Here is a 25,520-nt window from a genome sequence, read left to right as displayed (position 1 = left end):
TGGAGAGAATAAAAAGTTGTTGCTTTTTAAGAATTTATGGGGTTGTGGGTAAAATTTCAAGACAAATCTTTTCCTAGGGTTTTAGACCTGCTTTAATAAAGAAGTTAGAAATTAAAAGTAGAGATTATATCATATTTTTCCAAAGATATCATATAAACATGATTAATTTTTAAAAAATTAATGGATATTTTACTTCTGTGAATCTTCTTGTCAATGCTGAATCAGATCAGATCAGTCGCTCAGTCATGTCCGACTCTTTGCGACCCCATGAATCCCAGCACGCCAGGCCTCCCTGTCCATCACCAATTCCCGGAGTTCACTCAGACTCACGTCCATCGAGTCAGTGATGCCATCCAGCCATCTCATCCTCTGTCGTCCCCTTCTCCTCTTGCCCCCAATCCCTCCCAGCATCAGAGTCTTTTCCAATGAGTCAACTCTTTGCATGAGGTGGCCAAAGTACTGGAGTTTCAGCTTTAGCATCATTCCTTCCAAAGAAATCCCAGGGCTGATCTCCTTTAGAATGGACTGGTTGGATCACCTTGTAGTCCAAGGGACTCTCAAGAGTCTTCTCCAACACCACAGTTCAAAAGCATCAATTCTTCAGCACTCAGCCTTCTTCACAGTCCAACTCTCACATCCATACATGACCACAGGAAGAACCATAGCCTTGACTAGACGAACCTTTGTTGGCAAAGTGATGTCTTTGCTTTTGAATATTCTATCTAGGTTGGTCATAACTTTCCTTCCAAGGAGTAAGCGTCTTTCAATTTCATGGCTGCAGTCACCATCTGCAGTGATTTTGGAGCCCAGAAAAATAAAGTCTGACACTGTTTCCACTGTTTCCCCATCTATTTCCCATAAAGTGATGGGACCGGATGCCATGATCTTCATTTTCTGAATGTTGAGCTTTAAGCCAACTTTTTCACTCTCCACTTTCACTTTCATCAAGAGGCTTTTTAGTTCCTCTTCACTTTCTGCCATAAGGGTGGTATCATCTGCATATCTGAGGTTATTGATATTTCTCTCAGCAATCTTGATTCCAGCTTGTGTTTTTTCCAGTCCAGCCTTTCTCATGATATACTCCGCATATAAGTTAAATAAACAGGGTGACAATATACAGCCTTGACGTATTCCTTTTCCTATTTGGAGCCAGTCTGTTGTTCCATGTCCAGTTCTAACTGTTGCTTCCTGACCTGCATACAAATTTCTCAAGAGGCAGATCAGGTGGTCTGGTATTCCCATCTCTTTCAGAATTTTCCACAGTTTATTGTGATCCACACAGTCAAAGGCTTTGGCATAGTCAATAAAGCAGAAATAGATGTTTTTCTGGAACTGTCTTGCTTTTTCATGATCCAGCGGATGTTGGCAATTTTATCTCTGGTTCCTCTACCTTTTCTAAAACCAGCTTGAACATCAGGAAGTTCACGGTTCACATATTGCTGAAGCCTGGCTTGGAACATTTTGTCTCTTGAGACTCTTAAGACTAATAGAGTTTTGCCAAGAAAATGCACTGGTCATAACAAACACCCTCTTCCAACAATACAAGAGAAGACTCTATACATGGACAGCACCAGATGGTCAACACCGAAATCAGATTGATTATATTCTTTGCAGCCAAAGATGGAGAAGCTCTCTACGGTGAGCAAAAACAAGACCAGGAGCTGACTGTGGCTCAGACCATGAACTCCTTATTGCCAAATTCAGACTTAAATTCAAGTAAGTAGGGAAAACCACTAGACCATTCAGGTATGACCTAAATCAAATCCCTTATGATTATACAGTGGAAGTGAGAAATAGATTTAAGGGCACTCTATCTGATAGAGTGCCTGATGAACTATGGAATGAGGTTTGTGACATTGTACAGGAGACAGGGATCAAGACCATCCCCATGGAAAAGAAATGCAAAAAAGCAAAATGGCTGTCTGGGGAGGCCTTACAAATAGCTGTGAAAAGGAGAGAAGCAAAAAGCAAAGGAGAAAAGGAAAGATATAAACATCTGAATGCAGAGTTCCAAAGAATAGCAAGAAGAGATAAGGAAGCCTTCTTCAGCGATCAATGCAAAGAAATAGAGGAAAACAACAGAATGGGAAAGACTAGAGATGTCTTCAAGATAATTAGAGATACCAAGGGAACATTTCATGCAAAGATGGGCTCTATAAAGGACAGAAATGGTATGGACCTAACAGAAGCAGAAGATATTAAGAAGAGATGGCAAGAATACACAGAAGAACTGTACAAAAAAGATCTTCATGACCCAGATAATCACAATGGTGTGATCATTGACCCAGAGCCAGACATCCTGGAATGTGAAGTCAAGTGGGCCTTAGAAAGCATCACTATGAACAAAGCTAGTGGAGGTGATGGAATTCCAGTTGAGCTGGAATTCCAAATCCTGAAAGATGCTGTGAAAGTGCTGCACTCAATATACCAGCAAATTTGGAAAACTCAGCAGTGGCCACAGGACTGGAAAAGGTCAGTTTTCATTCCGATCCCAAAGAAAGGCAATGCCAAAGAATGCTCAAACTACTGCACAATTGCACTCATCTCACACGCAAGTAATGCTCAAAAATGCTGAATAGGTAGGTGTTAGTTATTATACGACAGACTGTGTGCTAAGTAGCTTCAGTCGTGTCCGACTCTTTGCAACCCTGTGGATGGTAGCCTGCCAGGCTCCTCTGTCCAAGAGATTTCCCAGACAAGGATACTGGAGTGCATTGCCATGCCCTTCCCCAGGGGTCTTCCTGACCCAGGGATTGAATCCATGTCTCTTAAGTCTCCTGTACTGGTAGGCAGGTTCTTTACCATTAGCACCACCTGGGAAACCCCTATGTCAGACTGGGGGCTTCCAACACAGTTGGTGGCACCATGGACATGAACACACAACAATCCTTAAGCAGAGGGCTTCTGTGCTGAGAATGACTGAATGAGCATCAGCCATCCGGAGAGGTAAGTCAGGAGAGGGAGCTTGGGTTGGAGGGGAGGCAAGACCTCCCCCCAAGTCTTCCTTTCTGAAGATAAGTCTGGCAAGAGGGTGGGTGGGGCCTCGCAGTCCCCAGGAAGGAGGGGCTGGGGTCTGAACTCTGTGGTGACTGCAGATTAGAAAGCAGGTGATGACTCTAATGTCTCAAAAAGAGGAACTGCTATAGTTGGTGACATCCTGGGTGTAAGAGGAAAAGGAAAAGGAAGCATCAAAAGTTCAGGCCTGGGTCACCCTTCCAACCCACTAGGTGCTAATGAGACTCAGGGAGGACTGGCAGGATCTGGAACAGGGGCTGGTTGGAAGGAGGCAAGTTTAGAGGTTCTCTGAGTGAGCAGGAAAACACCATCTGATTCATTCATTCATCCATCTGCAAATATTTAGCAAGGGCCTGCTCTGCGTCCGGCCCACACTAGCCACCGGACAGACAAAGGCCCTGACAGGAAGTGCAGTGTTTACACGTTCAGCTTCTTTGATCTGGAGAAAATGAATCCAGCCCTAGCCTGAAGAGAGTGTCTCTTCAATCCCACCTACCTTTTTCCTGCTCAGCCGCTTCACTAAGTTCTGGAAGCTTGAGCCCCACTAAGTTCTGATTTCTCAGCAGGATGTGCTCCTTTTTAGGGAAAGAAAGACAACATTTCAGATGGTGACCTCAGGCTGGACTCCTCCCTTGGCTGTATGGCTCTGTGACTGCTCAGTCTCACGGAGCAGACCCTAGGAACATGGATAGTCACAACACATGAGGGGCAGTAGGGAGACTGCTTCTCTCCCGGCCCGTAAATGTGCTAGAAACCCCAGCTTCAGCACCCCATTCCCTGAGTCAGGAATTGTCCTTGGTGTGGTTGCCTTTTAAAATCGGCCTGTGAGCCTCAGGGCGAGAGAGCTGCCAGCCACACGGTGGCTGAAGGCTGGAGGACAAACAGAAGCAGGCCCGGGGCTCTGGGGAAAGGAAGGTCCCCTGGGTGTATACGGAGCTGCCAAAGATGGAAACAATCTCTGTGATCTCACGGCTGTGCTCTGAGCTGGCTGGAGCCTCCTGCCTTGTTGTTCTTGGGCAGTGAGTGCCCACTTCTGGGACTTGTGGCCTCTCCTGCCCCCAGCTCCTCAGTGGCCTGTGATGGCACCTCTTGAGATGTTTAACTCTCCAGACCAGTGAGGACTGCAGATTGCCGCCCCAAGGCAGCAAGCCAGCAGCCCCTGCTGCTGGGGGCCTTACCAGGGGAGCTGGGAAGAGATGGGGCTGCTGACTCCAGGTATGTGGCACAGGAAGCCTCACACTTGTACCAAGTCCAAGACCAGTGCCCCCAAGAGGAATTGCCGGACAGGGCTCCTTGGCCCTGGGACTTGTGCTTTCTAAGAGGGTTTTCAGTGTCCCTGTAGCAGAGGCCACTTGGGCGGTTTGCCTCCTGGGTGAAGGAGAGGAAGAGGCCAGCAGAGGGAGCTCTGGCCCAAATGGGAGCCACAGGCCAGGGCCCTTTACCTGTTTCTTTAGCCAGCCACCCACAACCGAGCAGCTCTCAGGACCCTGGCTTGGCGTAGCGGTGGGGGCTGGGGATGAGGTCAGAGGCAGGGCAGTGGTTAGTGAAATGGGGCTTCCAGATTCTTTCTACTTTGCTGCAGAGAGAAACATGCAGGGGTCTGGGGGTGGCCTGTTGCCTGGGCCTGGCCTCTGATGCCCAGAAGCCCAAGAAGGCAAATGCCTGACTGGCTTCCTTGGTGTCACTCCACGCTATGGAGTCATGGCTGCCTTAGCCTGTGGTCTGGATTGGCCCTCTGGGGAAGGAGGGCTCAGGTAAGGATTTCTTTTAGTAACCTCTTTTCTTCCTCACATCCAGGGCTCTCTCCCCCCATCTCTGGATGCCACCCCCTCTCCCCCAGTCATTCCCTGCTTAGGGTGGCAGCCTCATGACAGACAGTTGTGTCTGGTTTGATGGCCAGTGAAAGCTGGGGACATCACAGATATTGGAAGAAATTCACAAAGAGGGAGTAGCCCTTCCTGGCTGGGAATGATGGATTTGAGGCCCTTTGTTAACAAGCAACAGGGAGGAAAACTTAGGGGCATGACAGAAAGAAAAGCCATCCCATCCTTGTCTGTCCAAGGTGACAGGGCGCTCCATCAAAGGCTTCTCTCTCATAAGGCATCGGCTCTGGCTGGAGCGGGGAAACACAGCCCAGCACTGAGGGCCCATGTACCCCTGCCTACACCCACTTTCCCCTCAAAATGTGGCTTTGTGTGGCAGCTACTTCCCAACTGACCTCGCCCGAGTGAGCGGGCAAAAGCCCTCAAAGATGATATTTATGCAGAGTGCACAGCCCAGCGGGCCTGGCTTATCAGGGTGGGGACATTTAGGGCTCTACAAGGCCCACGTCTGGGCCAGAGCCACCCCAGCTCAGCCCAGCGGTCCTCAGCCCAGGGTGGGGACCTGCACGCACAGCCCACCCCAGGAGGCCCCAGAAACCCACCTCACGAAGCTTGGTCAGTTTCTGCATCCGCACAGGCTGCACTTGTATCTGAAAGTCTTTGAGTCCGGGCGCCTTGGCCAGCTTGCTGCCAGCTTTGCCTGTAAAACGCTTCTCTTCCTCAGCCAGCGGCAGCTTGGCAAGCACTTTCTGCAGCCGGGGGCCGGGTTCTTCGGGGCCGCTGTCCCAGGACACTCCCCGCAGCAGGGGCGGCCGGGACGTCGGGGGCCACAGCTCAGCTTTGGAGCCAACCTTGGACCCTGCGGGCTCTCCAACTATACTCTTCCCCTGGGAGGCCTGGGGAGCCACCCCCCCAGAGCCCTGGGTTGGACCTCTGGGCAGAGGGTTGCCCTCCTTGGCTGTCTTTGCCAGCGGCTTTCCCAGCTCGCTCTCCACGGGGCCAGGCTGGGGGCTGTTAAGGGCCATCTTCCCACCACTGCCTGGGCCAGAAGCTGGGCCCTTGGGTATGGCCTCCGGGCGCTGGAGGGGATCGAAGTTTTCCTTTTGTTCTATTGTAATTTCTTTGGACTTCTCAACTGTGGGAGAGCGGGGAGTCAGCCTGCCCTGAGACAGTTTTCTCTGGTCATTCTGCTTCCGGTCAGCTAGCCCTTTGAGGACGTTCTGAAAGAGACAAGGTAAATTTGGGACCCCGGAGGCAGGTTGGAGAGAAGAAGGGTGAGTTCACTTCTGCTGTGGGGTCTCTACCCCCCAGGCTCTGCTAAGGGGACTACACGTAGCGGGTGGGCTAGGTAGAAAGTGAGGACTGCAAAGTCACATCTGAGCCAGTAAAGGGAACCTACAAACAAGCTGGAGGTTTGTAAAACAGACAGGACAAGGGGACCTGCCATTCAAAACCTGCCAAGAACTTCCCGAGGGTTAGGAGCTGCAGAGGACAGTGGAATGGAGGGCAGCATGGGGGCAGTCACAAGTTCTGGCTTTGACTCAACTGCCCCAGATTCTAGCCCTGACTGCCTGTCAAGGCCCTTAACTCTTAGGGCCTCAGATTTCCCATCAGGTTTGTAAAGAAAGAAAGAAAGAAAGTGGAGTCGCTCAGTCGTGTCCAACTCTTTGCGACCCCATGGACCCCGTAGCCTACCAGGCTCCTCCGTCCATGGGATTTTCCAGGAAATAGTACTGGAGTGGGGTGCCATTTCCTTCTCTAGGGGATCTTCCCGACCTAGGGATCGAACTCAGGTCTCCTGCATTGTAGACAGACTCTTTACCATCTGAGCCACCAGGGAAGTCCTAAACTCCCTGAAATTATATGCAAATGTATATGTGCTGTTCATGGGCTGTATGTATTTTTCTGGGAAGAGAACCCACAGCTTTCAACAATTTCTCAGAGTTCTATGATCCAAAAGAGGCTACAGATCACTGAATGAGGTGATTCTTGCAAGCTGATATTTTACTGTTCAGAAGTTCTAAGATTCTACATTCTTTCATTTCCCAGGGAAAGCTGCTTTGTGAGGCGCACGTGGGTCTGTGTGGGTACTTGTGTGGCTGTCCTGTGTGTGCACTGACACTCTAATAGAAGACTCTGTCCCAGACCCAGTTCTATTAATAGATGAGATTATATTCTATGCTGCCCTTGACACCACCTTGAGCAGGTGACTCTGAGCAGATGTGGGACTCTTCCTTTGCTCATCAGCCAAGATAAAGTTTTCCGGGTGACCCCCAAGAAGAGCCTCAACTAGGGGCTGGAGCTTCCCTGCAATTTTCATGCAAGCTGACTGGAACAGCAGACTTGCCCAGCTTTTGCTGGGTCCAGAGGTCCCGCAGGTCTCCGGCAGCAGCCTGACTGGGGCTCTAGGGCTATGAGCAGGACCACCATGGAGGTCATCCCCTCTAAATCCCACCTCCTCACCCCTCCTCCTCAGAATTCTAGTCAACTCGGGGCAGAGGAAACTTCTAGCCTCCTCAGCCTGGACCTTCCACTCACGCACACCCACTGGCAGGCTGCCCAGGGCCTAGCCTTCTGGGACACCGTGTCTCCTACACTCAAATCATCCCAGTTGGGCAGAGCTCAAACTCACAGACTCGCCAAGGTGAGGTGAAGGGACTTCGGCCTCATCCCCCTTCTGCTGGAGAAAGTAAACACAAGTTAGCCAGCCACGTGAAGAGACCCTATCTCCTCTTGAAACACCCTCAAGGAGACCCTACAGTGGTGTCAATGCCTCCCCCACCCAGCAGCCCCACCTCCAGGGGGTCACGGGGCACCTCTCAGGAGTTAAGGGGTAAGAGAAGAGACTAGCTGGCACAGAAACCCCACAGCAGCCCCATTACCTGTGGCAGTGCTCCAGGCAGAGGGGACGGTGGGCCACTGCACACATCCAAACCTAAAATAGTCCAGATGCTGCTGAGTGACGCCCAGTGCCCCCAGACTCTCAGCTGTCCTCCCCACAAGGTCCTCCCTTAGGTCCCTCAGGCCTGGAGCCAGTGTTTGTTGAATACCCCTCACAGTGCTGCTCTACAGGGAGCCCCCGTCTAATCATCACAGAAACCACATAAGCAGGCTGGGGCAGAGGGAGAGCAAGGCCACACAGCCAAGAGAGTCAGCACTGGGCTCTGAACCTGGGTGGCCTGGCCTGAGCCTGAGCTTGCCCTGCAGCTCTGACCAGGGCAACCTGCTCTCCTGGGCACCTCACTCCTTCCCTGGCTGAGCTTCAGTTATGGCTCTGAACACAGCCTCATGAGGGGAAGCAGTCAAGATACAAATTGCGGCCCAAGTAGAGGCCTTTGCAGTAAGCTCTGAGGTCACCTCTCTCCAAGGCCTCTCTGGACAAGGGGCCCCAGTCACAGCTCGCTCCCACCACCTTGCACGCATCCTCACCCTGGGCCAGGCCCACTTCCACATGCTAGCTCAAAGCCCTGAAAGAAAGCATATCCTCCTCCTCTGAGGCCGCCCAGCCAGGCCCCGGGGGAAGGGGCCAAGAGAGGGTCCTGATTGGGAAGCCCGCAGGATGGGAGCCCTGGGGCCCAGGGGAGGGACTGAGCCACCACCCAGCAGGAGGAGCCAGGGCAGGTGACTTCCGGGGACTGGACCTTACCAGGCGGCGTGGGGACGGTGAGGGAGTTGCTCTGAGAGGACGCAGGAGAAGCTCCGGGGCTGAGGTTTGGGGAAACAGCTGTGGAGACACACAGATTGGCCAGCATTAGTGAAGGCTCAGGACTTCAGTCTGACAAAGACATCCTTTCAGATCGTCTCACCCTTGGGGACCGGGTCTGCCTTGTCAGGTTCACAGGCTGATTCTCAACTCTATACAAGGCCCCTGCCATAGCCTAACCCCTCCCTGCCCCAACAGAGGGGGCACTGAGGTCACTTAGGGGTGACAGACGGCAATTTGGATCTTACTCCTTGGTCTGCCTGGCCTCAACCCAAAGTACCTTCTAGAAACAGAGGGCCTGGCATCGCTTGGCAGGTATAGGTCCAAAGGCTGTACCTCTTAGGCTTGTCAGGATGCCCCTGATTTTAATTGCACCCCTTGTCTCCTAAGTACATTCAGACTTGTCTAACTGCCCCAAATTCTTGCTCAAGAAAAAAGAGTGACTTTAGCCAAAGGGTTAACAGGAGGATTTCAGGGTCCAGGAAAACCTTCTAATCCAGAAATTTCATAAAAACACCAAAGACCACCTTCCCTTCCCCTTAGTAGCTAGGATCCTTCCCAGGGTCTCCAGCTGGAGGTCAAGGAGAGGGAGCCCAGTGCCGGCCTCTCCTGACCTTCGCAGAGGAGGTGCCCATAGAGCAGGCCTCCTGGGGATGGTGAGATGCCATACAGACCTGACTTGCAGGGTGGCCCAGGGGTCTGTGCACACTGGCATCACAAAAGGGTTTCTCTTCTTTCAGGGTTCAGGGACTGGGGAGCCCAGGTCAAGTTCACCAGTATCATATGGGCTAGTATTTCTTAGCAAAGCAGGAGGACACAATGGTAACATATAGTCCCCCAAAACTGAAAGGTAAGAGAGTTTTCTGGGCTAGAGTTGCGTATTTCAGAGCTTCTGATATGGGGCAAGATGCCCTCCCCTGACAGGATCCTCTTCATGAGGCTCAGTCCTCCTGGGGCTTAGAGGCCTGGTGGCAGGTGCTTTGAGGGCACCACTCAGAACCAGGGCTCCTGCTACAACTGATGCCCAGCCCTCCCCACCCCCACCCTTCAGAGGGGCTCAGAGCGGCCACCTGGCCTCCTACCTGGTGAGGACTCTCCGGGACTGCTCCTGGACTTCCTTCCACGGCGGGTCAGGAACCGCTCGCTCACCAACTTGGCTTCCTCCAGTAGCGCCAGGTTTTTCTTCTTGTCCTCCTCTGAGATGCTGATGTCTGGCAGCTGGTCATTGACCAGGTCAATGACGTGCCCTGCAGGGTCTGCAGAGGCAAGTGAGCTCCAGGTGAGACCCATGGAATCCTTGGTCCCTCAGGGCCTCAGCCCTGCCCCCAACCCCAAGCCCCCAGCCCACGGATGCTGCCCAGAGTGGACTCGGCCAGCCAAACCTCGGCCCAATTCCAGGCCCCGGAGAGGGCTCTGAGGGGACAGACAGGCTCCCTCAGCAGGCCTAGCCCCACCAGCCCATGGCCTTCTGTCACAAATGGCCATGAAATCCCCCATGAAATTCCCTGTCCTAACTTCTTCCATCAGGAGCCCCACCCGTGCTGTCTGCTCTCCTAGTGTTCTTCCTTTGGGTCTCTGTTCCTTTAACGAGCCAAGGACACAATTCTTTGGCTACCTTCCATCGTTTTGCCCTCTATTCACACTGTTCAGCCCTGTGCTGTGCTAAGTCGCTTCAGTCATGTTCGACTCTGTGTGACTCGATGGGCTGTAGCCCACCAGGCTTCTCTGTCCATGGGATTCTCCAGGCAAGAATGCTGGAGTGGGTTCCCTTGCCCTCCTCCAGGGGATCTTCCAGACCCAGGGATTGAGCCCGTGTCTCATGTCTCCTGCATTGGCAGGCAGGTTCTTTACCACTAGCGCCACCTGGGGAGCCCCTCTATCCTTATTCTATCCTTCTCCAAAACTTACCCCTATTCTTCTCCAAAGCTGCCCCTTCTCCAGGAGACTTTCCCTGGGTGAGTGGTACCACCTCTCACCCAGCTGCTCAGAAACATGAGAGACACTCCACACTCTTTCTTCTTTCTCAGTCCACCCAGGTCCCACCAACTCATCATCAAGTAAATATCCCTGGAACCTGTGCCTCATCGCCATTTTTGCTCATCAGCTGTAACTTACTTGCTCAATTACATCAGCACCTCCCAGGTCCTTTCCACCTTCAGGTTACCTGCACCATCCCATCCTCTGCTGCCTCTCAGAGTGACCATCCCGAGAGCCTCCTCTGACCATGCAGTTCTCCCGCCTCAGCTCAGCAGGATTCCTCATGGTCTCCAGGGTAACATCAGATACCCAGCTGGGCCCAGCCGCTCTTCCTGATCCCACATACTCCTCTCCTCCAGCCCCTCTGTGGTGAACGGCTCCCGCTGTGCCTCTCCAGCCTCCTTTCCTCCTTCTTCCGGTCAGAGCTCCCCAGTCTCTACTGGGTGAAGCTCACTGGAGTCTCAGTCATGTTGGAAAATTAGGAAGGAGCTAAACCCTGTTGCCCACCTCGTCTCATGTACCAGTAATGGAACTGTGTACCATCCTCAGCCAGCCAACAAGCTCAGTCCCCCTGGGTGGCTGGCTCAGGGATGGCCAGGTGAGGCAGTGAGAGGCAATTCTGAGAAAGGTGTTGGGTATACGGGAAAGAGGAACTCTCTTTTCACTGAAGGGGTATAAGTTGCTCATAGACATTTTCCCAGAAGAAAACCAACACACAAGAGAGGAGACTTGGGAGAGGAGATGAGATGGTTGCTCACGACCCAGCGTGAGCACCTGGGGTTAGCACACCCTGAAAACACAGACCCTGGCTTTTATTTTTATTTTTTGGCATGAAGTAGTATAAGCTGTATTTCTTATACGTATTTCTTATGTAGTATAAGTAGTATTTCTATGATGTGAGAGTCCTGACTAATACACACAGCAAAGCATTCAGTTGCTCTGTTAAGGTTCCTGTTCCCCAACAATGTTGCTTCTTCCATCCAGATGACCTTTCTTCTTGTCCACCTCTCTAAGGCACAACTCAGATACTCTCCAGTCTGGAATACCTATCCAGCCTTCCCCGTCTCTAGCCAGAACTGGTCCCCTTCTTGATTCAGTGTCCCTAACACTTCTGTGAAGGACCTTGCCACACAGTGTCTTGATTCTATCTGTTCACTTGTCAGTCTCCTCACCGACAGTGAGTGACATGCAAGCAGAGACCACGCCTGTATTTGTGATGGTCCAGAGCAGGCTCTGAGATATACTGCAGAAGGAGAAGGTGGTTGGGGCAGCCAGCCTTGCAGCTAAGCACACACCTACCTGGATGTGGGCCTTTCTAGCTGGGGGCAGAGTGCCTCACCCAGCCCGTCTGTCTCCCTTTGCCTCATCTTCCTCTGTATGCCCAGGACTTGTCTTTTTACCAAAACAAACTAAAATCAGATATAATACTTCTGGGCTCAGACACAGAGGGCTCATCAGTTTTGCCCTGTTGGGCTTCTAGGGACGGACTTATCTGAGAAACAGGAGTGGGGAAGCTGGCCAAGCTGCCAGACCTCAGCCTTCCTACTCAAACAGACCTTCAGCTGGACCTCTACCTCTGGTTGCAGAAATAAGAGAAATCAGCTTAGCCCTTACCCACAGAAGTCAGCGAAGCAGTGGAAACCTTCAAGTGTCGGTGAGAAAGCCTCCTGTGGGGACTGTGGGCTCTGAAAGACAGGACAGAATCACCTTGTTAAGAAAATTGGTCCACAGAGCATGTAAATAGGTGTCTAGATGCTTGCCTATGCTTTCTAAGTCATCCTAGATCATGGCTTTCAATCTCATCTAAGCTTGGGATTTGGTAGAAACACACATTCTCAGGCCCCACCCACCAACAGGATCAGAAACTCTGGGGATGGGGTCCAACACCTGGTAATTGATTGAACAAGTCCCATCCTCCACCACCAGGGGCTTCTGATGCTCGCTAAACCACTTCCCTGAGGAGAGGTAACTGTTTATCAGGGCTCAGACTCTGAGCATCTAACTTGCAGAAAACTCATAAAATGTGAATAATTGCCTGGTAGAGATGCAGATGATTTCTGTTGGAGAAAAAAGATTAAAAAAGTAAGGTTTCATTGTTCCGTGAAACATTAACCTATTTCATATCTAACTGAAGCAATCTTATTCCAGCTTTCTTGTTCTTCTCACTGATTATATTAAGTATGTCCATTTCTTGTATCCTCTTTTGAACCAGCTTTGTATCCTGTTGGTCCCCCCACCCCGTTAATGAGTTAAATAAATCTTTGACACATAAATCTTTGACACATGCTCATTACATATCTGTATTAGGGTTATCTTCATAACTTTTTGGAAATTCTACTCAGGCCATCTCATTCTAGGTAGACAAATGCATGAGGTAGTGCTGTGTAAGACTGAGGCAGTGACATCTCTGTGCCTGTGAGCCAGTATTCCTCCCACGAGGTCATCTGCCACACAGGCAGAATACTAGTCAAGAATCCACATCTTCCAGGTCTGTTTGCAAGTATATGGACAGATATTATAGGAAACTCCCCTGCTATGACTTGTGCTTTTCTTAAAGGTTAGCCAAGTGCAAAGATCTGAATCCAGGAGAGAAAATAATATGGGGGAAAGGGAGATAATGGAAAAATGCCATGCTCTCTCTCTCATTTTGAAAAACCGTTTGGTTTTATTTCATCAATAAAATCATCAAGAAAGAAGAAAAGATTTATTAAAAAAAAATAGAGTTGTCTAATCCCACATGCTAGGAAGTAGTACCCTTTATTGCATAGATTAGGCAGAGAGGATGTACCTGTTGACCGGGTTTTTGTCAGTTTCTTCTTCTGGTGAACTGGCATCCCCAGTCAGGATGATGGTGGGTGGACTGCAAGATATTCCTGTGGTGGCAGGGTCCTGGTGATTTAGAACAAGAACACAGATGGAGTTAAGCTTCCAGGAGCTGGAACATTTATTCCAGCATCATGATACCAGAGCCTTCTTGAAATGGGCCAAAGGAAGTTTATTTGGATTATCCAGAAAAAAGAAAAAGAAAAAAAGTTTCTCCATCATTCACCTAGCTTAACTTGGTCTATCTTTTATGCACTAAGATTAGGAAGCCACAAAGCAATCCCTGGTTATTTCTCACTGCTGCTGCTGCTGCTGCTGCTGCTGCTAAGGCGCTTCAGTCGTGTCTGACTCTGTGCGACCCCATAGACGGCAGCCCACCAGGCTCCTCCATCCATGGGACTTTCCAGGCAAGAGTACTGGAGTGGGGTGCAATTGCCTTCTCTGTATTTCTCACTAACAATGTATTAATAGAAAAAGAACAGTGGAGTCCTCAGGCTGCAAGCAGCCTGCTTGGGGAAAGATGCAGGCCAGCAGAAAAGGTGGCGACACATGTGTTCCTGACACCCAGTGACAGTCCTCCATGCGGCTGATGTGACATTTCAATAAAGTGATTTGTTCCAGGGGTAATGGAACATGGTGTTTAACTTTTATCTTTGTGAAAATGTTTATATAAATAAACAAACATTTCTGAAATAATAACAAAAGTTATAGGCCAATCCTTAAATTTTTGAGATAGTTTGCAACTACTAAGCAAAATAGAACAAAACTTCTCATCATCAAAATGAAAGTTATTACACTGCAGATTGGAGCAGCTGTAGTGAAAATGGTATACTGTTATGCTGCTAATGGCTGTGTAAGTGGTAAAACCCTACGTATACAAATGTAACATACAAATGTGTATGTTCCAAATATGTATAATAAGTACTTGTTGAGTGAGTGAATGAATGAATGAAATAAAAGCATGCTGTATAGGATATACAACAAAATTCATAAAGATACATGTCAACCTGTGGATCTGGAGATAGAAATAGGACCAGTGAACAGGAACAATAATGTCTTTGATTTCTCTGCCACCTGCTGTCCCAGTGTACCCACCTCAGAATTGTTCCCAGTTATATCTGGGAAACTCTCTGGGGGTCCTCTTTATGACCCTTCATCATTTTCCTTCTCCTTGCCCTGCTCTCCCACACTGATGTGTGCTGTTCCAGCCCTCTGCAAATGCCCTACTCCCCCTACCAAAGGCCTGTTTCCCCATGCTCCTGAGCATGTCACACCACCTACAATATCAGTGCAGCTTCCTGGAGCTTCAGAGAAGTGGGTCCCCACAGCCACTTTCTGTGGAGGTCATGTCCTTCTAGAGTCCCTGGAGATTAGTGCTCTTACCTCTACCGGCCTCGATGAAGCCATGGCCTGGGGGCTGCCCTCACAGAGCCAGGCTGAGCTGTGTTCTTAAGTCCTTGGCATGCAGGAGTTGGCTTTTAGCAAGGTGGGGAGGAGGCCCTCTCTCCTTTTCACATTATTCTTTCTTGTCAAGTGGGTACTATACAGAGTCATCTGGACTTCTTGATTCCCACAACTTTTAGTGAAACCAGCTCTTCCATTTTCATCTGCGTCTATTCCCTCCCTTAGCCTCAAACATGAAGCCAGGTGAGCTGGGGAAGAGTCTCTGAGTCCAGCCAGGGAACGCCAGATCCCTGTGTTCCACGATCTTTCAGCAGGAGGGAGCTGTAGTGATGAGACAGGGGGAAGCCCTCAGAATCCCTGAGCACATGGAAGGAAACTTCAGACAAGGACTCTGGCTGGGTAGGAGTAGGAAGCAGCGTTGCCTTTTTCCTTTTCCTTTGGAAGACTCACACCCTCAAGTTTCTGCTCATCATCCACTAGTTGTGTGTCCTCGGGCAAGCTACTTGACCTCCCTATGCCCCATGATAACTCACAAGGCTGATGTGAGGATTAAAAATAATGTTGAGAAAGTACCTTAGCACAAGACTGATATATAAATAAACAGTCATACCACTGTCAAATCACTTTTCTCTCTCGCTCAACAAACACATTTTAGTTATGCATCATGAGCCAGAAGCAGTTTGAGATACAAAGACCCTCATGAGCTCACAGACAAGCAAGGGATACAGAGAAGTAATTCATACTGATAATACATATAAGGTGATAAGGGATGAACCACATTCTTTGAAAGCTCAAAGGAAAGCAAAGCAAACTCTCTTATGAGGGGAGCTGGAGAAGACTCTCCAGAGGAGGGGACATTTAAGCTAGCTCCTAAGGGATGAATATGAGTTTGCAATACAAAGATATTAGAGGAGGGACCTCCCTGGTGGTCCAGTGGTTAAGAATCCGCCTTGTAATGCAAGGGATGGGGGTTTGATCCTTGATTGGGGAACATAAGATCCTACATGCCATGGAGCAACTAAGCCCACAAGCCACAACTAGAGAGTCTGTGTGCCACAACGAAAGATACCACATGACTCAGTGAAGATCCTGTGCTGCAACTAAGACCCGACCCAGACAAATTTAATTAATTAAAAGTAAGATATTAGGGGAGAGGTTTTGGGCAAAGGAAACAGCATTAGTAAAAGGCATAACAGCACTAAGGATTCATGAGTGTAGCTGGAGCATAGACTATGGAGTAGGTGAAATAACTTGCTTACTCTTCCCCCACCCCTTTCCCTCTCTCCTTCTCTCTGTTCCTCCCCCCAACCCAGCTTAGCTCCATTCATGGTGTAGATTGTTTTACCCCCCTTTTTTTTAATGAATGACACAAAAGTTTTCAAAAGTCTTAGAGTCTAAGAGAGCGGCCAGTCTGTAAACTTTTGCACATTATTACACTTTATTCTGTCTATTCATCCAGCAAACATTTATTGAATGCCTACTATGTGCTAGGGCCTACGCAGACAAAGGTGAACCAGGACCTCTGAAATACTCTGCTCCCCCCAGCTAGCACAGTGGGAGGGGAGTGAGGTAGAAGTAGCCTCCTCCTCACCGCTACCCATCCCAGGTAAGGTCCCACCGGTCCAGTCCCGTTGGGTGCCCTCAAGGTTGACGCTGTGAGGTAACTGGTCTCCAAGGCACTGGAGGAACTGTTTTCCAGTGGAGTTTTCCCTGACTCCTGGTGAAAGTGATGAATATGAGTCACTATCCAGAGGTGATTGTCATCCACAGGGTTGCTGGTACCCTCACCCAGAGGAAGGTCAAGGGCAAAGATTCCCACACAGAAAGGCAGAAACGAGCTCCTGGCGGCGAGTGCCAAGTGTGTAAATAAAGACTGCTGCTGCTGCTGCTAAGTCGCTTCAGTCGTGTCTGACTCTGTGCAACCCCATAGACGGCAGCCCACCAGGCTTCCCTGTCCCTGGGATTCTCCAGGCAAGAACACTGGAGTGGGTTGCCATTTCCTTCTCCAATGCATGAAAGTGAAAAGTGAAAGTGAAGTCGCTCAGTCGTGTCTGACTCTAGCGACCCCATGGACTGCAGCCTACCAGGCTCCTCCATCCATGGGATTTTCTAGGCAAAAGTACTGGAGTGGGGTGCCATTGCCTTCTCCAGTAAATAAAGACACACACACACAATTTGAAGTTGCTTAAAAGCCAGGAGGCACAAAGCAATCAGGGAGAAATCCTCTAATCCCCTGATGGAATGCCCTGGAAAGCCCTCATGCTCTCCTTCCAAAGTGTACAAAATATACACTAATAAAATCAAATTGTTCTCTCCTTAATCAGCTCACAGAAAGCTCCAGGCAATATCTAATTTTCTGCAAAACTGTTTTTGTGGGGAACATTTAGTCTTGTGCTGGCTGGGTTTCACTTTAACGGGGGAGTCAGCAATCAGGAGAGAGTGTGGGAAGATTCCAGAGGCCCTGCTGGTGAATTCTGCCAGGTTTTAATGCCGTGTAAATACTCATCCTTGCTCCCGCTCTGAGCTGCCAAAACAGAAGGTAGGGCCTCAAGAAAGCTTGTTGGGCGGCGCATTCAAACAGAATCTACCAGGCAAGTTCCTGGCTCCAGGACTTCAGGACTCAGGCTCTGGAGCCACACTAATTCACGATACAGCTTTTCACATTAGTTGTGTGACCTTGGGCAAGTGACCTCACCTTTCTGTGCCTCATCTATAAAATAGCTATCTCACAATATAATTACAATTCCACAGACTGATGTAGAAATAGGATTGCCAGATAAAATACAGGATGCTGCTGCTGCTGCAATACAGGATGCTGCTGCTGCTGCTAAGTCGCTTCAGTCATGTCTGACTCTGTGGGACCCCATAGACGGCAGCCCACCCTGTTACATTTGAGCTTCAAATAAACAACAATTAATTTTTTAGTGTAAGTAGGTCCCAAATACTTACACTAAAGTATTCAGTGTAAAGGAGCTCTGAAGGTAAAGACTCTGCCTTCAGTGCAGGAGACCAGGGTTCGATCTCTGGGTCAGGAAGATCCCCTGGAGAAGGGAATGGCAACCCACTCCAGTATTCTTGCCCGGAGAATCCCATAAACAAAGGAGATTTGTAGGCTACATTCCATGGGGTAGCAAAGAGTCGGACACGACTGAGTGACTAACACACATGTCCCAAATATTGCATGAACATAACTATTTCATTTGCTAAGTGTGGCAGCTCCAGATGGTAAGCTTGTAGAAGAGCACCCGGCAGCTAGTAAATGCTCAATAAGTGTCAGATGTTATAGTCTGTTATTGGTACCGCTGGGGCTAAATTAATAACTTTGGAATTTGGTTTGGAGAAGATTGTTGTTCTTAGTTTTGCATCTATACGACCTTTTGGAGTTCAGTTAGGAGGACCTTGCACTTCTGGTCATGGAGCCACGGAATATCTTCCATGGGACACCCACAGAATCAAGTAATCAAGCACTCCCAGGGAAGCCTACATCAAAGGCCTCCTTCACCTGGCTCCACTCCCTCTCTCACCACCTGCCTCTCAGACAAAGTAGAGATGACTCTTACCTACAGAAGAAGCAAAGAAACAAACATGGATAGAAGGAAGTGACAATTAGTCCCACCTACTGCCTGCAGGGCCCTGCCCCAGGCACTTCCTGTGTGTTTTCTCATAATCCTTCCCGCATCTCTGAGGATGAACCTCAGGATGCCCACGAACAACATGGGGTGAGAATGTCTCCTGATCTCACAGAATCGTGCAGGGGAGATAAGACGACGAAAGCAAAAGCCCTGAGTGTGAAATAGGGGATTAATATGTTTCTTTTCTTTCTCCTTTTTTCACATTTCAATTCCCACTTAACCAACAATAAAAACCAGACTGTCCAGGGTTGCATAACCCTGGGGAAGAGACAAATATCAGGCCTGTTGGCCTTCCTGCCACACACGCTGGCTGTACAAGTTGTCTCCAGGTCTTGGGTCTCACCTTCCCTGATTTCTGGTGCCCTGCAAGCCTCTGACGTGCCTCTCTTATTCTTCCAAACTGTACCCTACCCAGTAAGCCCCTTCCTCCAGGAAGCCCTTCAGGCTGAATACACAGCTGAAGGAAAGATAGCAGGGGCACCCTTCTCACCTTCCAGGGCCCAGCCTCCCCAGGGATCCGTTCCCCTTCCCTGGAGTCAGCCGAGCACTGCGGGAGCTGGGCCATCTCCCAGCAAGCTCGCCCTTTAATAAGCCAGCAGGTCACATTTTGTTCTCTTTAAATAAGCCTTATAGAAACATTTAAATGTTTATTTCGCTCATAAATTCCCAAGAATGCACCACAGTTTCCTAACTGCCTGGGCGCAGGGATAAATATAGGCCAGTGTCACAGACGGGAATATTAGCTTCCTTTCCCCCATGTCACGTGACGAGCCCTGGCTCGGAAGCTCTGAGCAGCAGACCAGCCCCAGCCCAGGCAGGAGTGGGGAGTTTAGCTCCTGCACTGGGACCCTGGCAGCGGGTCTGGGAGAGGCCTGTGCAGGCAGGCAGTGTGGGGTGGTGAAGTTGGGATGTCTACACTGCTCGGGGACCTCGGGCAAGTCACTTAACTTCCCTGGGCTTCCTGTTCTCAAACATTAGTTGGAGCAAATAATCCCCATTTTCCAGGCTGGTTTTAAGGGTGACAACGGCAGTGAGGGTAGTGACAGAGGGCGGGCACTGCTGTAGCTGTGTCCCCAGGCCCCTCTCTCACAGCCCGAAGGGCAAATAAGGACTGTCTCTGGAGAGGACGGCCCTGGCCGCAAAGAGGATTAGCACTCCCGTGACAGGATAAAAGGATTCTCTGGGGACTTCCGAGAAAATGATTATTCCAGCAATGAGTCCTAAGAGCATGGGAGAGAGCAGAAGTGCCTCTGCTGAGCTCGGCTGGACATGGGGCTCCTCCCTGCCAAGCGTGGAGGATCAGATTCTGGCTCCCAAAAGGTTCCCCGTTGCCCGCTGTGTGGATTTCCCCGTCACTCACGGCCTGCCCTGCCTCTGTAGATCCTCTTTCCGGCCATCATCCGGTCTACTCCTAGCAGTCTGGGGTCGTTGCTTAGTTGCTATGTCTTGTCCGACTCTTTGCGACCCCACAGACTATAACCCGCCAGGCTCCTCTGTCCATGGGATTTCCCAGGCAAGCATTCAGGAGTGGGTTGCCATTTCCTTCTCCAGGGGATCTTCCCAACCCAGGGATTGGGAACTCCTGCATGGGCAGGTGAGTTCTTTATGGCTGAGCCACCAGGGAAGCCCCAGTCAGGGGTCACCCACCCCCCAGATTATCCTACTTCTTTGTCACAGTTTTTACTCTTATGCCATCAGCCTTTGAAGTGTGAAAGTGCATAGAGTGTCTGTTAGCCTTCCTCTGTCGGGGAGGAGGGTATCACTCAACCAGTTGGCCATTCATCGTGATTATCTTCCATCCTTTCCTCCTCCTTCCTGTCCATCTCCTCCTCCCTTAAGTCCAGGCATTTAATCATCCATACAGCCAATTATGCACCCAGCCTATCACACAACCAGACATCCCTAAGCTCTTACATATGCAAGAGCCTATGCTGAAGGTTGGAGAGACACACATAGCCCCTGACCCTAAAGGAATGCAACCTGACAGGGTACTCAGAGAAATAAAAAAAAGACAAGCTACTCCATTGCTTATAATAGGACCAATAATTGTAATATACATTCCTGACCATCTGCAATAACCAACATTTCTAAAGCACTTTCAGCTTTGTCCTGGACAGTTGCACAGCTATAACCTCACAGCTCTTACTCTCTGACCCAAACCATTAGAAGCCATCCTGATAGAACAGTCCTCTTGACTCTTTCTGAGCTTCTCTTCCATAGAGGATGGGGCATCAAGCACCTACCTCCCATGCCTGGGGTTTCTGGTGTCCAAGACACTAGATTTACTGCTGGGTGGGACCAGGGAAGGAGGCCAAGGTGGTGGGAACACCTCAGCAGAAATGGGTTTGAATCTCCACTCAGCCATGACACACCATGTGGCCTTTGACAATTATGTAACCTCTTTAACAAAAAACAGATAATAATAATGTCTACTTTAGGGGTTCCCAGTAGATATCTCCAATGTCTTATACATCAGACTCTAATGCTTTACTGACAGTTTATTTGAAGATGCTTCACTGAAGATCTGAACTGAGCCTGTTTCTGCAAAGGGCAGGATGAGATAAGGATGAATTCAAAATCTTCAAGTGGAGTATTCAAGGTACTCCTCAGTTTCTGGTGGTTAGAGTGTACTTCCTTGTCTCAGTTTCTCATCTGTAAAATGAATAATAATCATACTGATCTCCTAGAATTGTTGATGTAAAATGCTTAGAGCACTGTCGGTCACAAAGGCAGCACAGTAAGTAAGGGGGTTCTCATAGGGTTAGTTGGGGAGGGGGTCCTCCCCACTCTACACAGTCCTTACCAGTTTCCAAGTATTTAACATGCATTATCTATTTCGCCTTCATCTCATTCCTGACAAAGGATTGATTCTTTGAGTCCTGAACCCTTTTCCCACCAGTGTAGAGCACACATTTCTCCAGGGGCCTCCACTGGGGTATAGATGGAACCCTAGCCCACTGACCAGTGAGTACAGGGTCGGAACAGCCAAGGGGAGGCGAAGTGGAGAGTGAAGCTGGCAATCCACCTTACAGAGTCACATGTGTTAAGGTCTAGATATTTCTGGGGATGGCATAGAACAAAGATCCTCCAGTTCCTGATCAGAGAAGGTCATGAGAGCAAATCAGATCAGAGAGACTTGTCATTCAACTGTAAATCCACAAAGAAGTGAACTCCCTGAGAGTGGGGCCTTGGTTGGTTAGAGCTCAATAAACGCTTGGCGAATGAATTCAATAAACATTTATTGAGTAAATTAAACTCAGTTCTATATTTGCTGAGTACCTACCACACGTCAGTGAACTGCCATCCCTTTCCTGTGTACTCAAACTCCACTGCATTGCAATGGGGTGTTTTCTGGACTAGAAAGAAGAAAAACCATGATTCTAGGCCTGTTTCTCAGCTACGAGCCATGAGGCAGTGAAATTCAGGCCTTGTTATTTCTTCATTATGTGACTTTGGACAACTGGCTTAACCTCTCCAAGACTTACTTTCCTAATCTATAAAACGGGTACAGGCATTGTTAACTTACAGGCCATTATAAAGGCCATCTGAGATCGTGAGTGTAAAGAGCGTAGCCTAGAACACAGTAGGAGCCTCACATGTTAGTTTCTCTCCTTGCATCCAGCTATAACACCTATGTGCTCTGAGATTTCCAGTTTCCTGGGGATGATGATCTCTGTCCCCACAGTGGCGTTAGAGGACTAACAGCAGTGATACCTGTGAAAACTTTTTAATGGACCATTTTGTGCTGCACGAAAGACTGAGAACTTTGTTGAATACTAAGTGAAGTTGAGTACTTTACCTAGCACTGGCTATATATTATCCTGGTAGAGTCAAGTCGCCTAGGTTTGGGTCTAGGCTCTTACAATCAGACCCCTTAGCTGTGTTGCCCAGTGCACCTTGCTTTCTTTTCTGTGCTTAAATTCTTCATCTATAAATAGGAATAGCAGTAATACCGACTTCACAGAGTCAGTGTGAAAACTAAATGAGATAATATAGACATAAACCTAGCAACATGCCTGGAATTGCCTTAAAAGTTAGCTGGTGTGAGCGGCTATTACTGGAACGCTCAGCTTATGGATAAGGAAGCTGAGGCATGATGAATAACCCACCGAGGGTCACATTCAGGGATGAAGCGCAGGCCCCCTTCACTCTGCCACATGGCGAATGTTTCATGTTCCTATGAAACAGAAGCATTTCTTGTGCCTTCCGGAGCTTCCTGGCTGCTTGGGGAACCCTGCTTGGAATTCTGCTCTTCTAACAGGACAGCCATGCGGGATGATGGTAGTGAGTCTGGATGTGTCTCTTACTACGCTAAGCAGGGAGAGAGTTCCAGGTTTGTTATAGTGGCAGCTACCATGCTATCCAATTCTGGGCCAAAAGATGGGGAGACCCCGCAGCTTCATGGTCAGAGGTTCTAGGAGCTCCACAAACAGATCCTTTCTTGTTAGGGCTAGATGCAGAGGGCTGCTTTTCCAAAAAACACTCCAACCTCATTTTCAGTTAAGTAATAATTGGGGCAGGGGTCAGGGTGGGAGCAAGGATACTGCTGGTTAGTTGAGTGCCCCCGTGATCATGTCAACCAGATGCTGCTGTATGTGAGGGTTAAACATCAGCTTCTGTCTAGAGGATCAGAAAGTGCAGCACAGTAAGTCCCCTACATATGAACCTTCAAGTTGTGAAGTTTCAAAGATGGGAACGTGTATTTGCACGTAAGATCACGTTATTTCACGCATCTAGTGTACTTTGTTCAGAGAAGGCAATGGCACCCCACTCCAGTACTCTTGCCTGGAAAATCCCATGGATGGAGGAGCCTGGTAGGCTGCAGTCCATGCTAAGGGTCGGACACGACTGAGTGACTTCCCTTTCACTTTTCACTTTCATGCATTGGAGAAAGAAATGGCAACCCGCTCCAGTGTTCTTGCCTGGAGAGTCCCAGGGACGGGGGAGCCTGGTGGGCTGCCGTCTATGGGGTCGCCGAGTCAGACACGACTGAAGCGACTTAGCGGCAGTGTACTTTGTCTCGTGCACGCATCCTCTACGAGCAGCTACGCTTTTGTGTACTTCACTGTACAGCACTGTATGGAGTGCAGGAGTACAGTAGCTTTATTTCAAGCCCAGGATGTCCAAAAGCATAAAAGCTCACTATGTTCTGGGCTTTTTTTATGTATTACTGGTGTGAAAAGTATTATAAACCTATTACAGCACAGTAGTCTACACTGATTGTGTTAGCTGGGTACCTAGGCTAACTTTGTTGGATCTATGAACAAACTAGACTTACAAATGCATTCTCAGAACAGAACTCCTGCATACGTAGGGGACTTATTGGATCAAGTAGATGCTCAGGGAGGCCTGGACTGAGAGGAACACGTGTGTGTGGCCTGAAGAGGGAACAGCACCGTGGCCTGGGTTTCTAGGGCTCAAGACACACCCAAGCGCGCTGTTTTATCGGGACCACGCTGTGGCGCTTCAGGTTTGTAAGGTGGTAAGTTCTACGGGGCCCAGGTTGGCTGCCTCTGACAAGTGGTTTTGGGAGCAGAGGACAATGTTCCCTTGGTCCTAGCACCCCTCACAGAGGCCCCAGTGCCAAAGCTGAGAATGCTCAGTGCAGGGCATAGACCAGGAATGTGGGCTCGGGGGCCAGGCTGCCTGGGTGCAAGTCCTGGGCCTTTCACTTACAAGCTGTGTGACCCTGGAGCAAGGTGCTTAACTATGCTGTGCCTCAGTTTGCTCAGCTATGAGACGGAACTGATGATGCCTACCTCATAAGGCGGCTTTAAAGTTAACTGAGTTAATAGAGTAGTAACCCCAACAAGGTCCATTTGGTCAAAGCTATGGTTTTTCCAGTAGTCATGTACAGATGTGAAAGTTGAACCGTAAAGAAGGCTGAGTGCCAAGGAATCAGTGCTTTTGAATTGTGGTGCTGGAGAAACTCTTGAGAGTCCCTTGGACAGCAAGGAGATCAAACCAGTCAATCCTAAAGGAAATCAACCCTGAATATTCCTTGGAAAGACTGATGCTAAAGTTGAAGTTCCAGTACTTTGGCCACCTGATACAAAGAGTGGATTCACTGGAAAAGACCCTGATGCTGGGAAAGATGGAAGGCAAAAGAGAAGGGGGCGGCAGAGAATGAGATGGTTGGATAGCACCACCGGCTAAAAGGACATAAATCTGAGCAAACTCCAGGAGATAATGAAGGACAGAGAAGGTTGGTGTGCTGCAGTCCATGGAGTTGCAAGGAGTCAGACACACTTAGCGACTGAACAACAATGAAAAGCGTAGTACCTGGTAGCACAAGGTTAGCTGTTATTACTGGCTTTATGGATAATGGAGAAGTGCAGTAAGGGAGTGATTAGAGAATGATGATCAGAGTGATGCTGGAGGAGATGATGTGAAAGATGTGAGGTCAGCTTATGAGCTCACACTGACCTTCCCCTGGGGCCTTCCAAAACCCAGGGGATAGGATAGGGGGATAGGGGTGAGATCCAGTGAGAACTGGGCTCTTATAGTTAATATGAATGTCTCCGTACTTGAGGTTTGTAAGGTCCCTCTGAGGAGGCCATGCAGTTCCAGTGAGTGGAGTTGCTAATACGGCTGTTGGTCACAGGCCTGGAAAGGGCTGATGTCCTGGTTACACTGCCTCTAGGGCCTGGGGGTAGGTCTGGTGCCCCACAGGGAGGCAGAGAGAGGCTGGAATGTGTGGGGAGGGGTTGGAGGAGGCTCTGAAATGTGCCATGGCATCAAAGCCTGGAGGAACTGGAGGCAGAGAGGCTCTAGGAAGACGCAGAAACCTCCTTCATGCGTCTGTGGGTCTCCACCCACAACAGGCCGCTGTGACGACAGAACTGAGGGAGTCGGGGGAGGCAGGCTCCAGCCTGACCAGGAAGCAGAGCTGCCAACCACGCACGGGTCCACCCCAGGGACTTTGGTCCAGCGGGTATAGGTTGGCAGAGGAATCCAGGGGTAACAAGCTCCCAGGTGACTTAGACCAGGCAGGATTTTGCCTGTCTTTAGAGGAAGGGGCTTAGATGTGACCTGAGATCCCTTTCAGCTCTGTCGGTCTGTGATCCCATAGACTTGTATCCTCACAGCTTCTGTTCCTGCCAGAGCCTCTTGGCTACCAGCTCATCCCTTCCGGCCCTTCCC

At 49.5% G+C, this 25,520-nt stretch overlaps 1 protein-coding gene across 20 annotated transcripts in view; it reads right to left on the bottom strand.

Moving 5' to 3' along the window:
• The window catches only part of IRAG1 (inositol 1,4,5-triphosphate receptor associated 1), a 166,494-nt gene that overhangs the window by 47,171 nt on the left and 93,803 nt on the right, over positions 1-25,520 (bottom strand). For 7 of the 20 annotated variants that reach the window (XM_086340046.1, XM_086340041.1, XM_086340054.1 and 4 more), the window contains 8 exons: positions 13,307-13,407; positions 12,133-12,203; positions 9,624-9,797; positions 8,485-8,562; positions 7,721-7,773; positions 7,471-7,518; positions 5,441-6,058; positions 3,512-3,590 (listed from right to left, as the gene is read on the bottom strand). In XM_086340046.1, coding sequence (XP_086196172.1) covers positions 3,512-3,590; positions 5,441-6,058; positions 7,471-7,518; positions 7,721-7,773; positions 8,485-8,562; positions 9,624-9,797; positions 12,133-12,203; positions 13,307-13,407 — 1,222 coding nt within the window. Of the gene's footprint in view, positions 1-3,511; positions 3,591-5,440; positions 6,059-7,470; positions 7,519-7,720; positions 7,774-8,484; positions 8,563-9,215; positions 9,358-9,623; positions 9,798-10,156; positions 10,264-10,705; positions 10,832-12,132; positions 12,204-13,306; positions 13,408-14,724; positions 15,067-18,867; positions 18,887-25,520 lie in introns of those variants that run through there. The other 13 variants (XM_086340048.1, XM_086340059.1, XM_086340042.1 and 10 more) reach the window with 7 other exon arrangements.

Source organism: Bos grunniens, chromosome 15, assembly GCF_055505025.1.
Source record: "Bos grunniens cultivar Pamir isolate PY7600 chromosome 15, Bosgru_T2T1.0, whole genome shotgun sequence".
NCBI lineage: Eukaryota > Metazoa > Chordata > Mammalia > Artiodactyla > Bovidae > Bos > Bos grunniens.
This window is presented reverse-complemented; position numbering and strand designations above follow the sequence as displayed.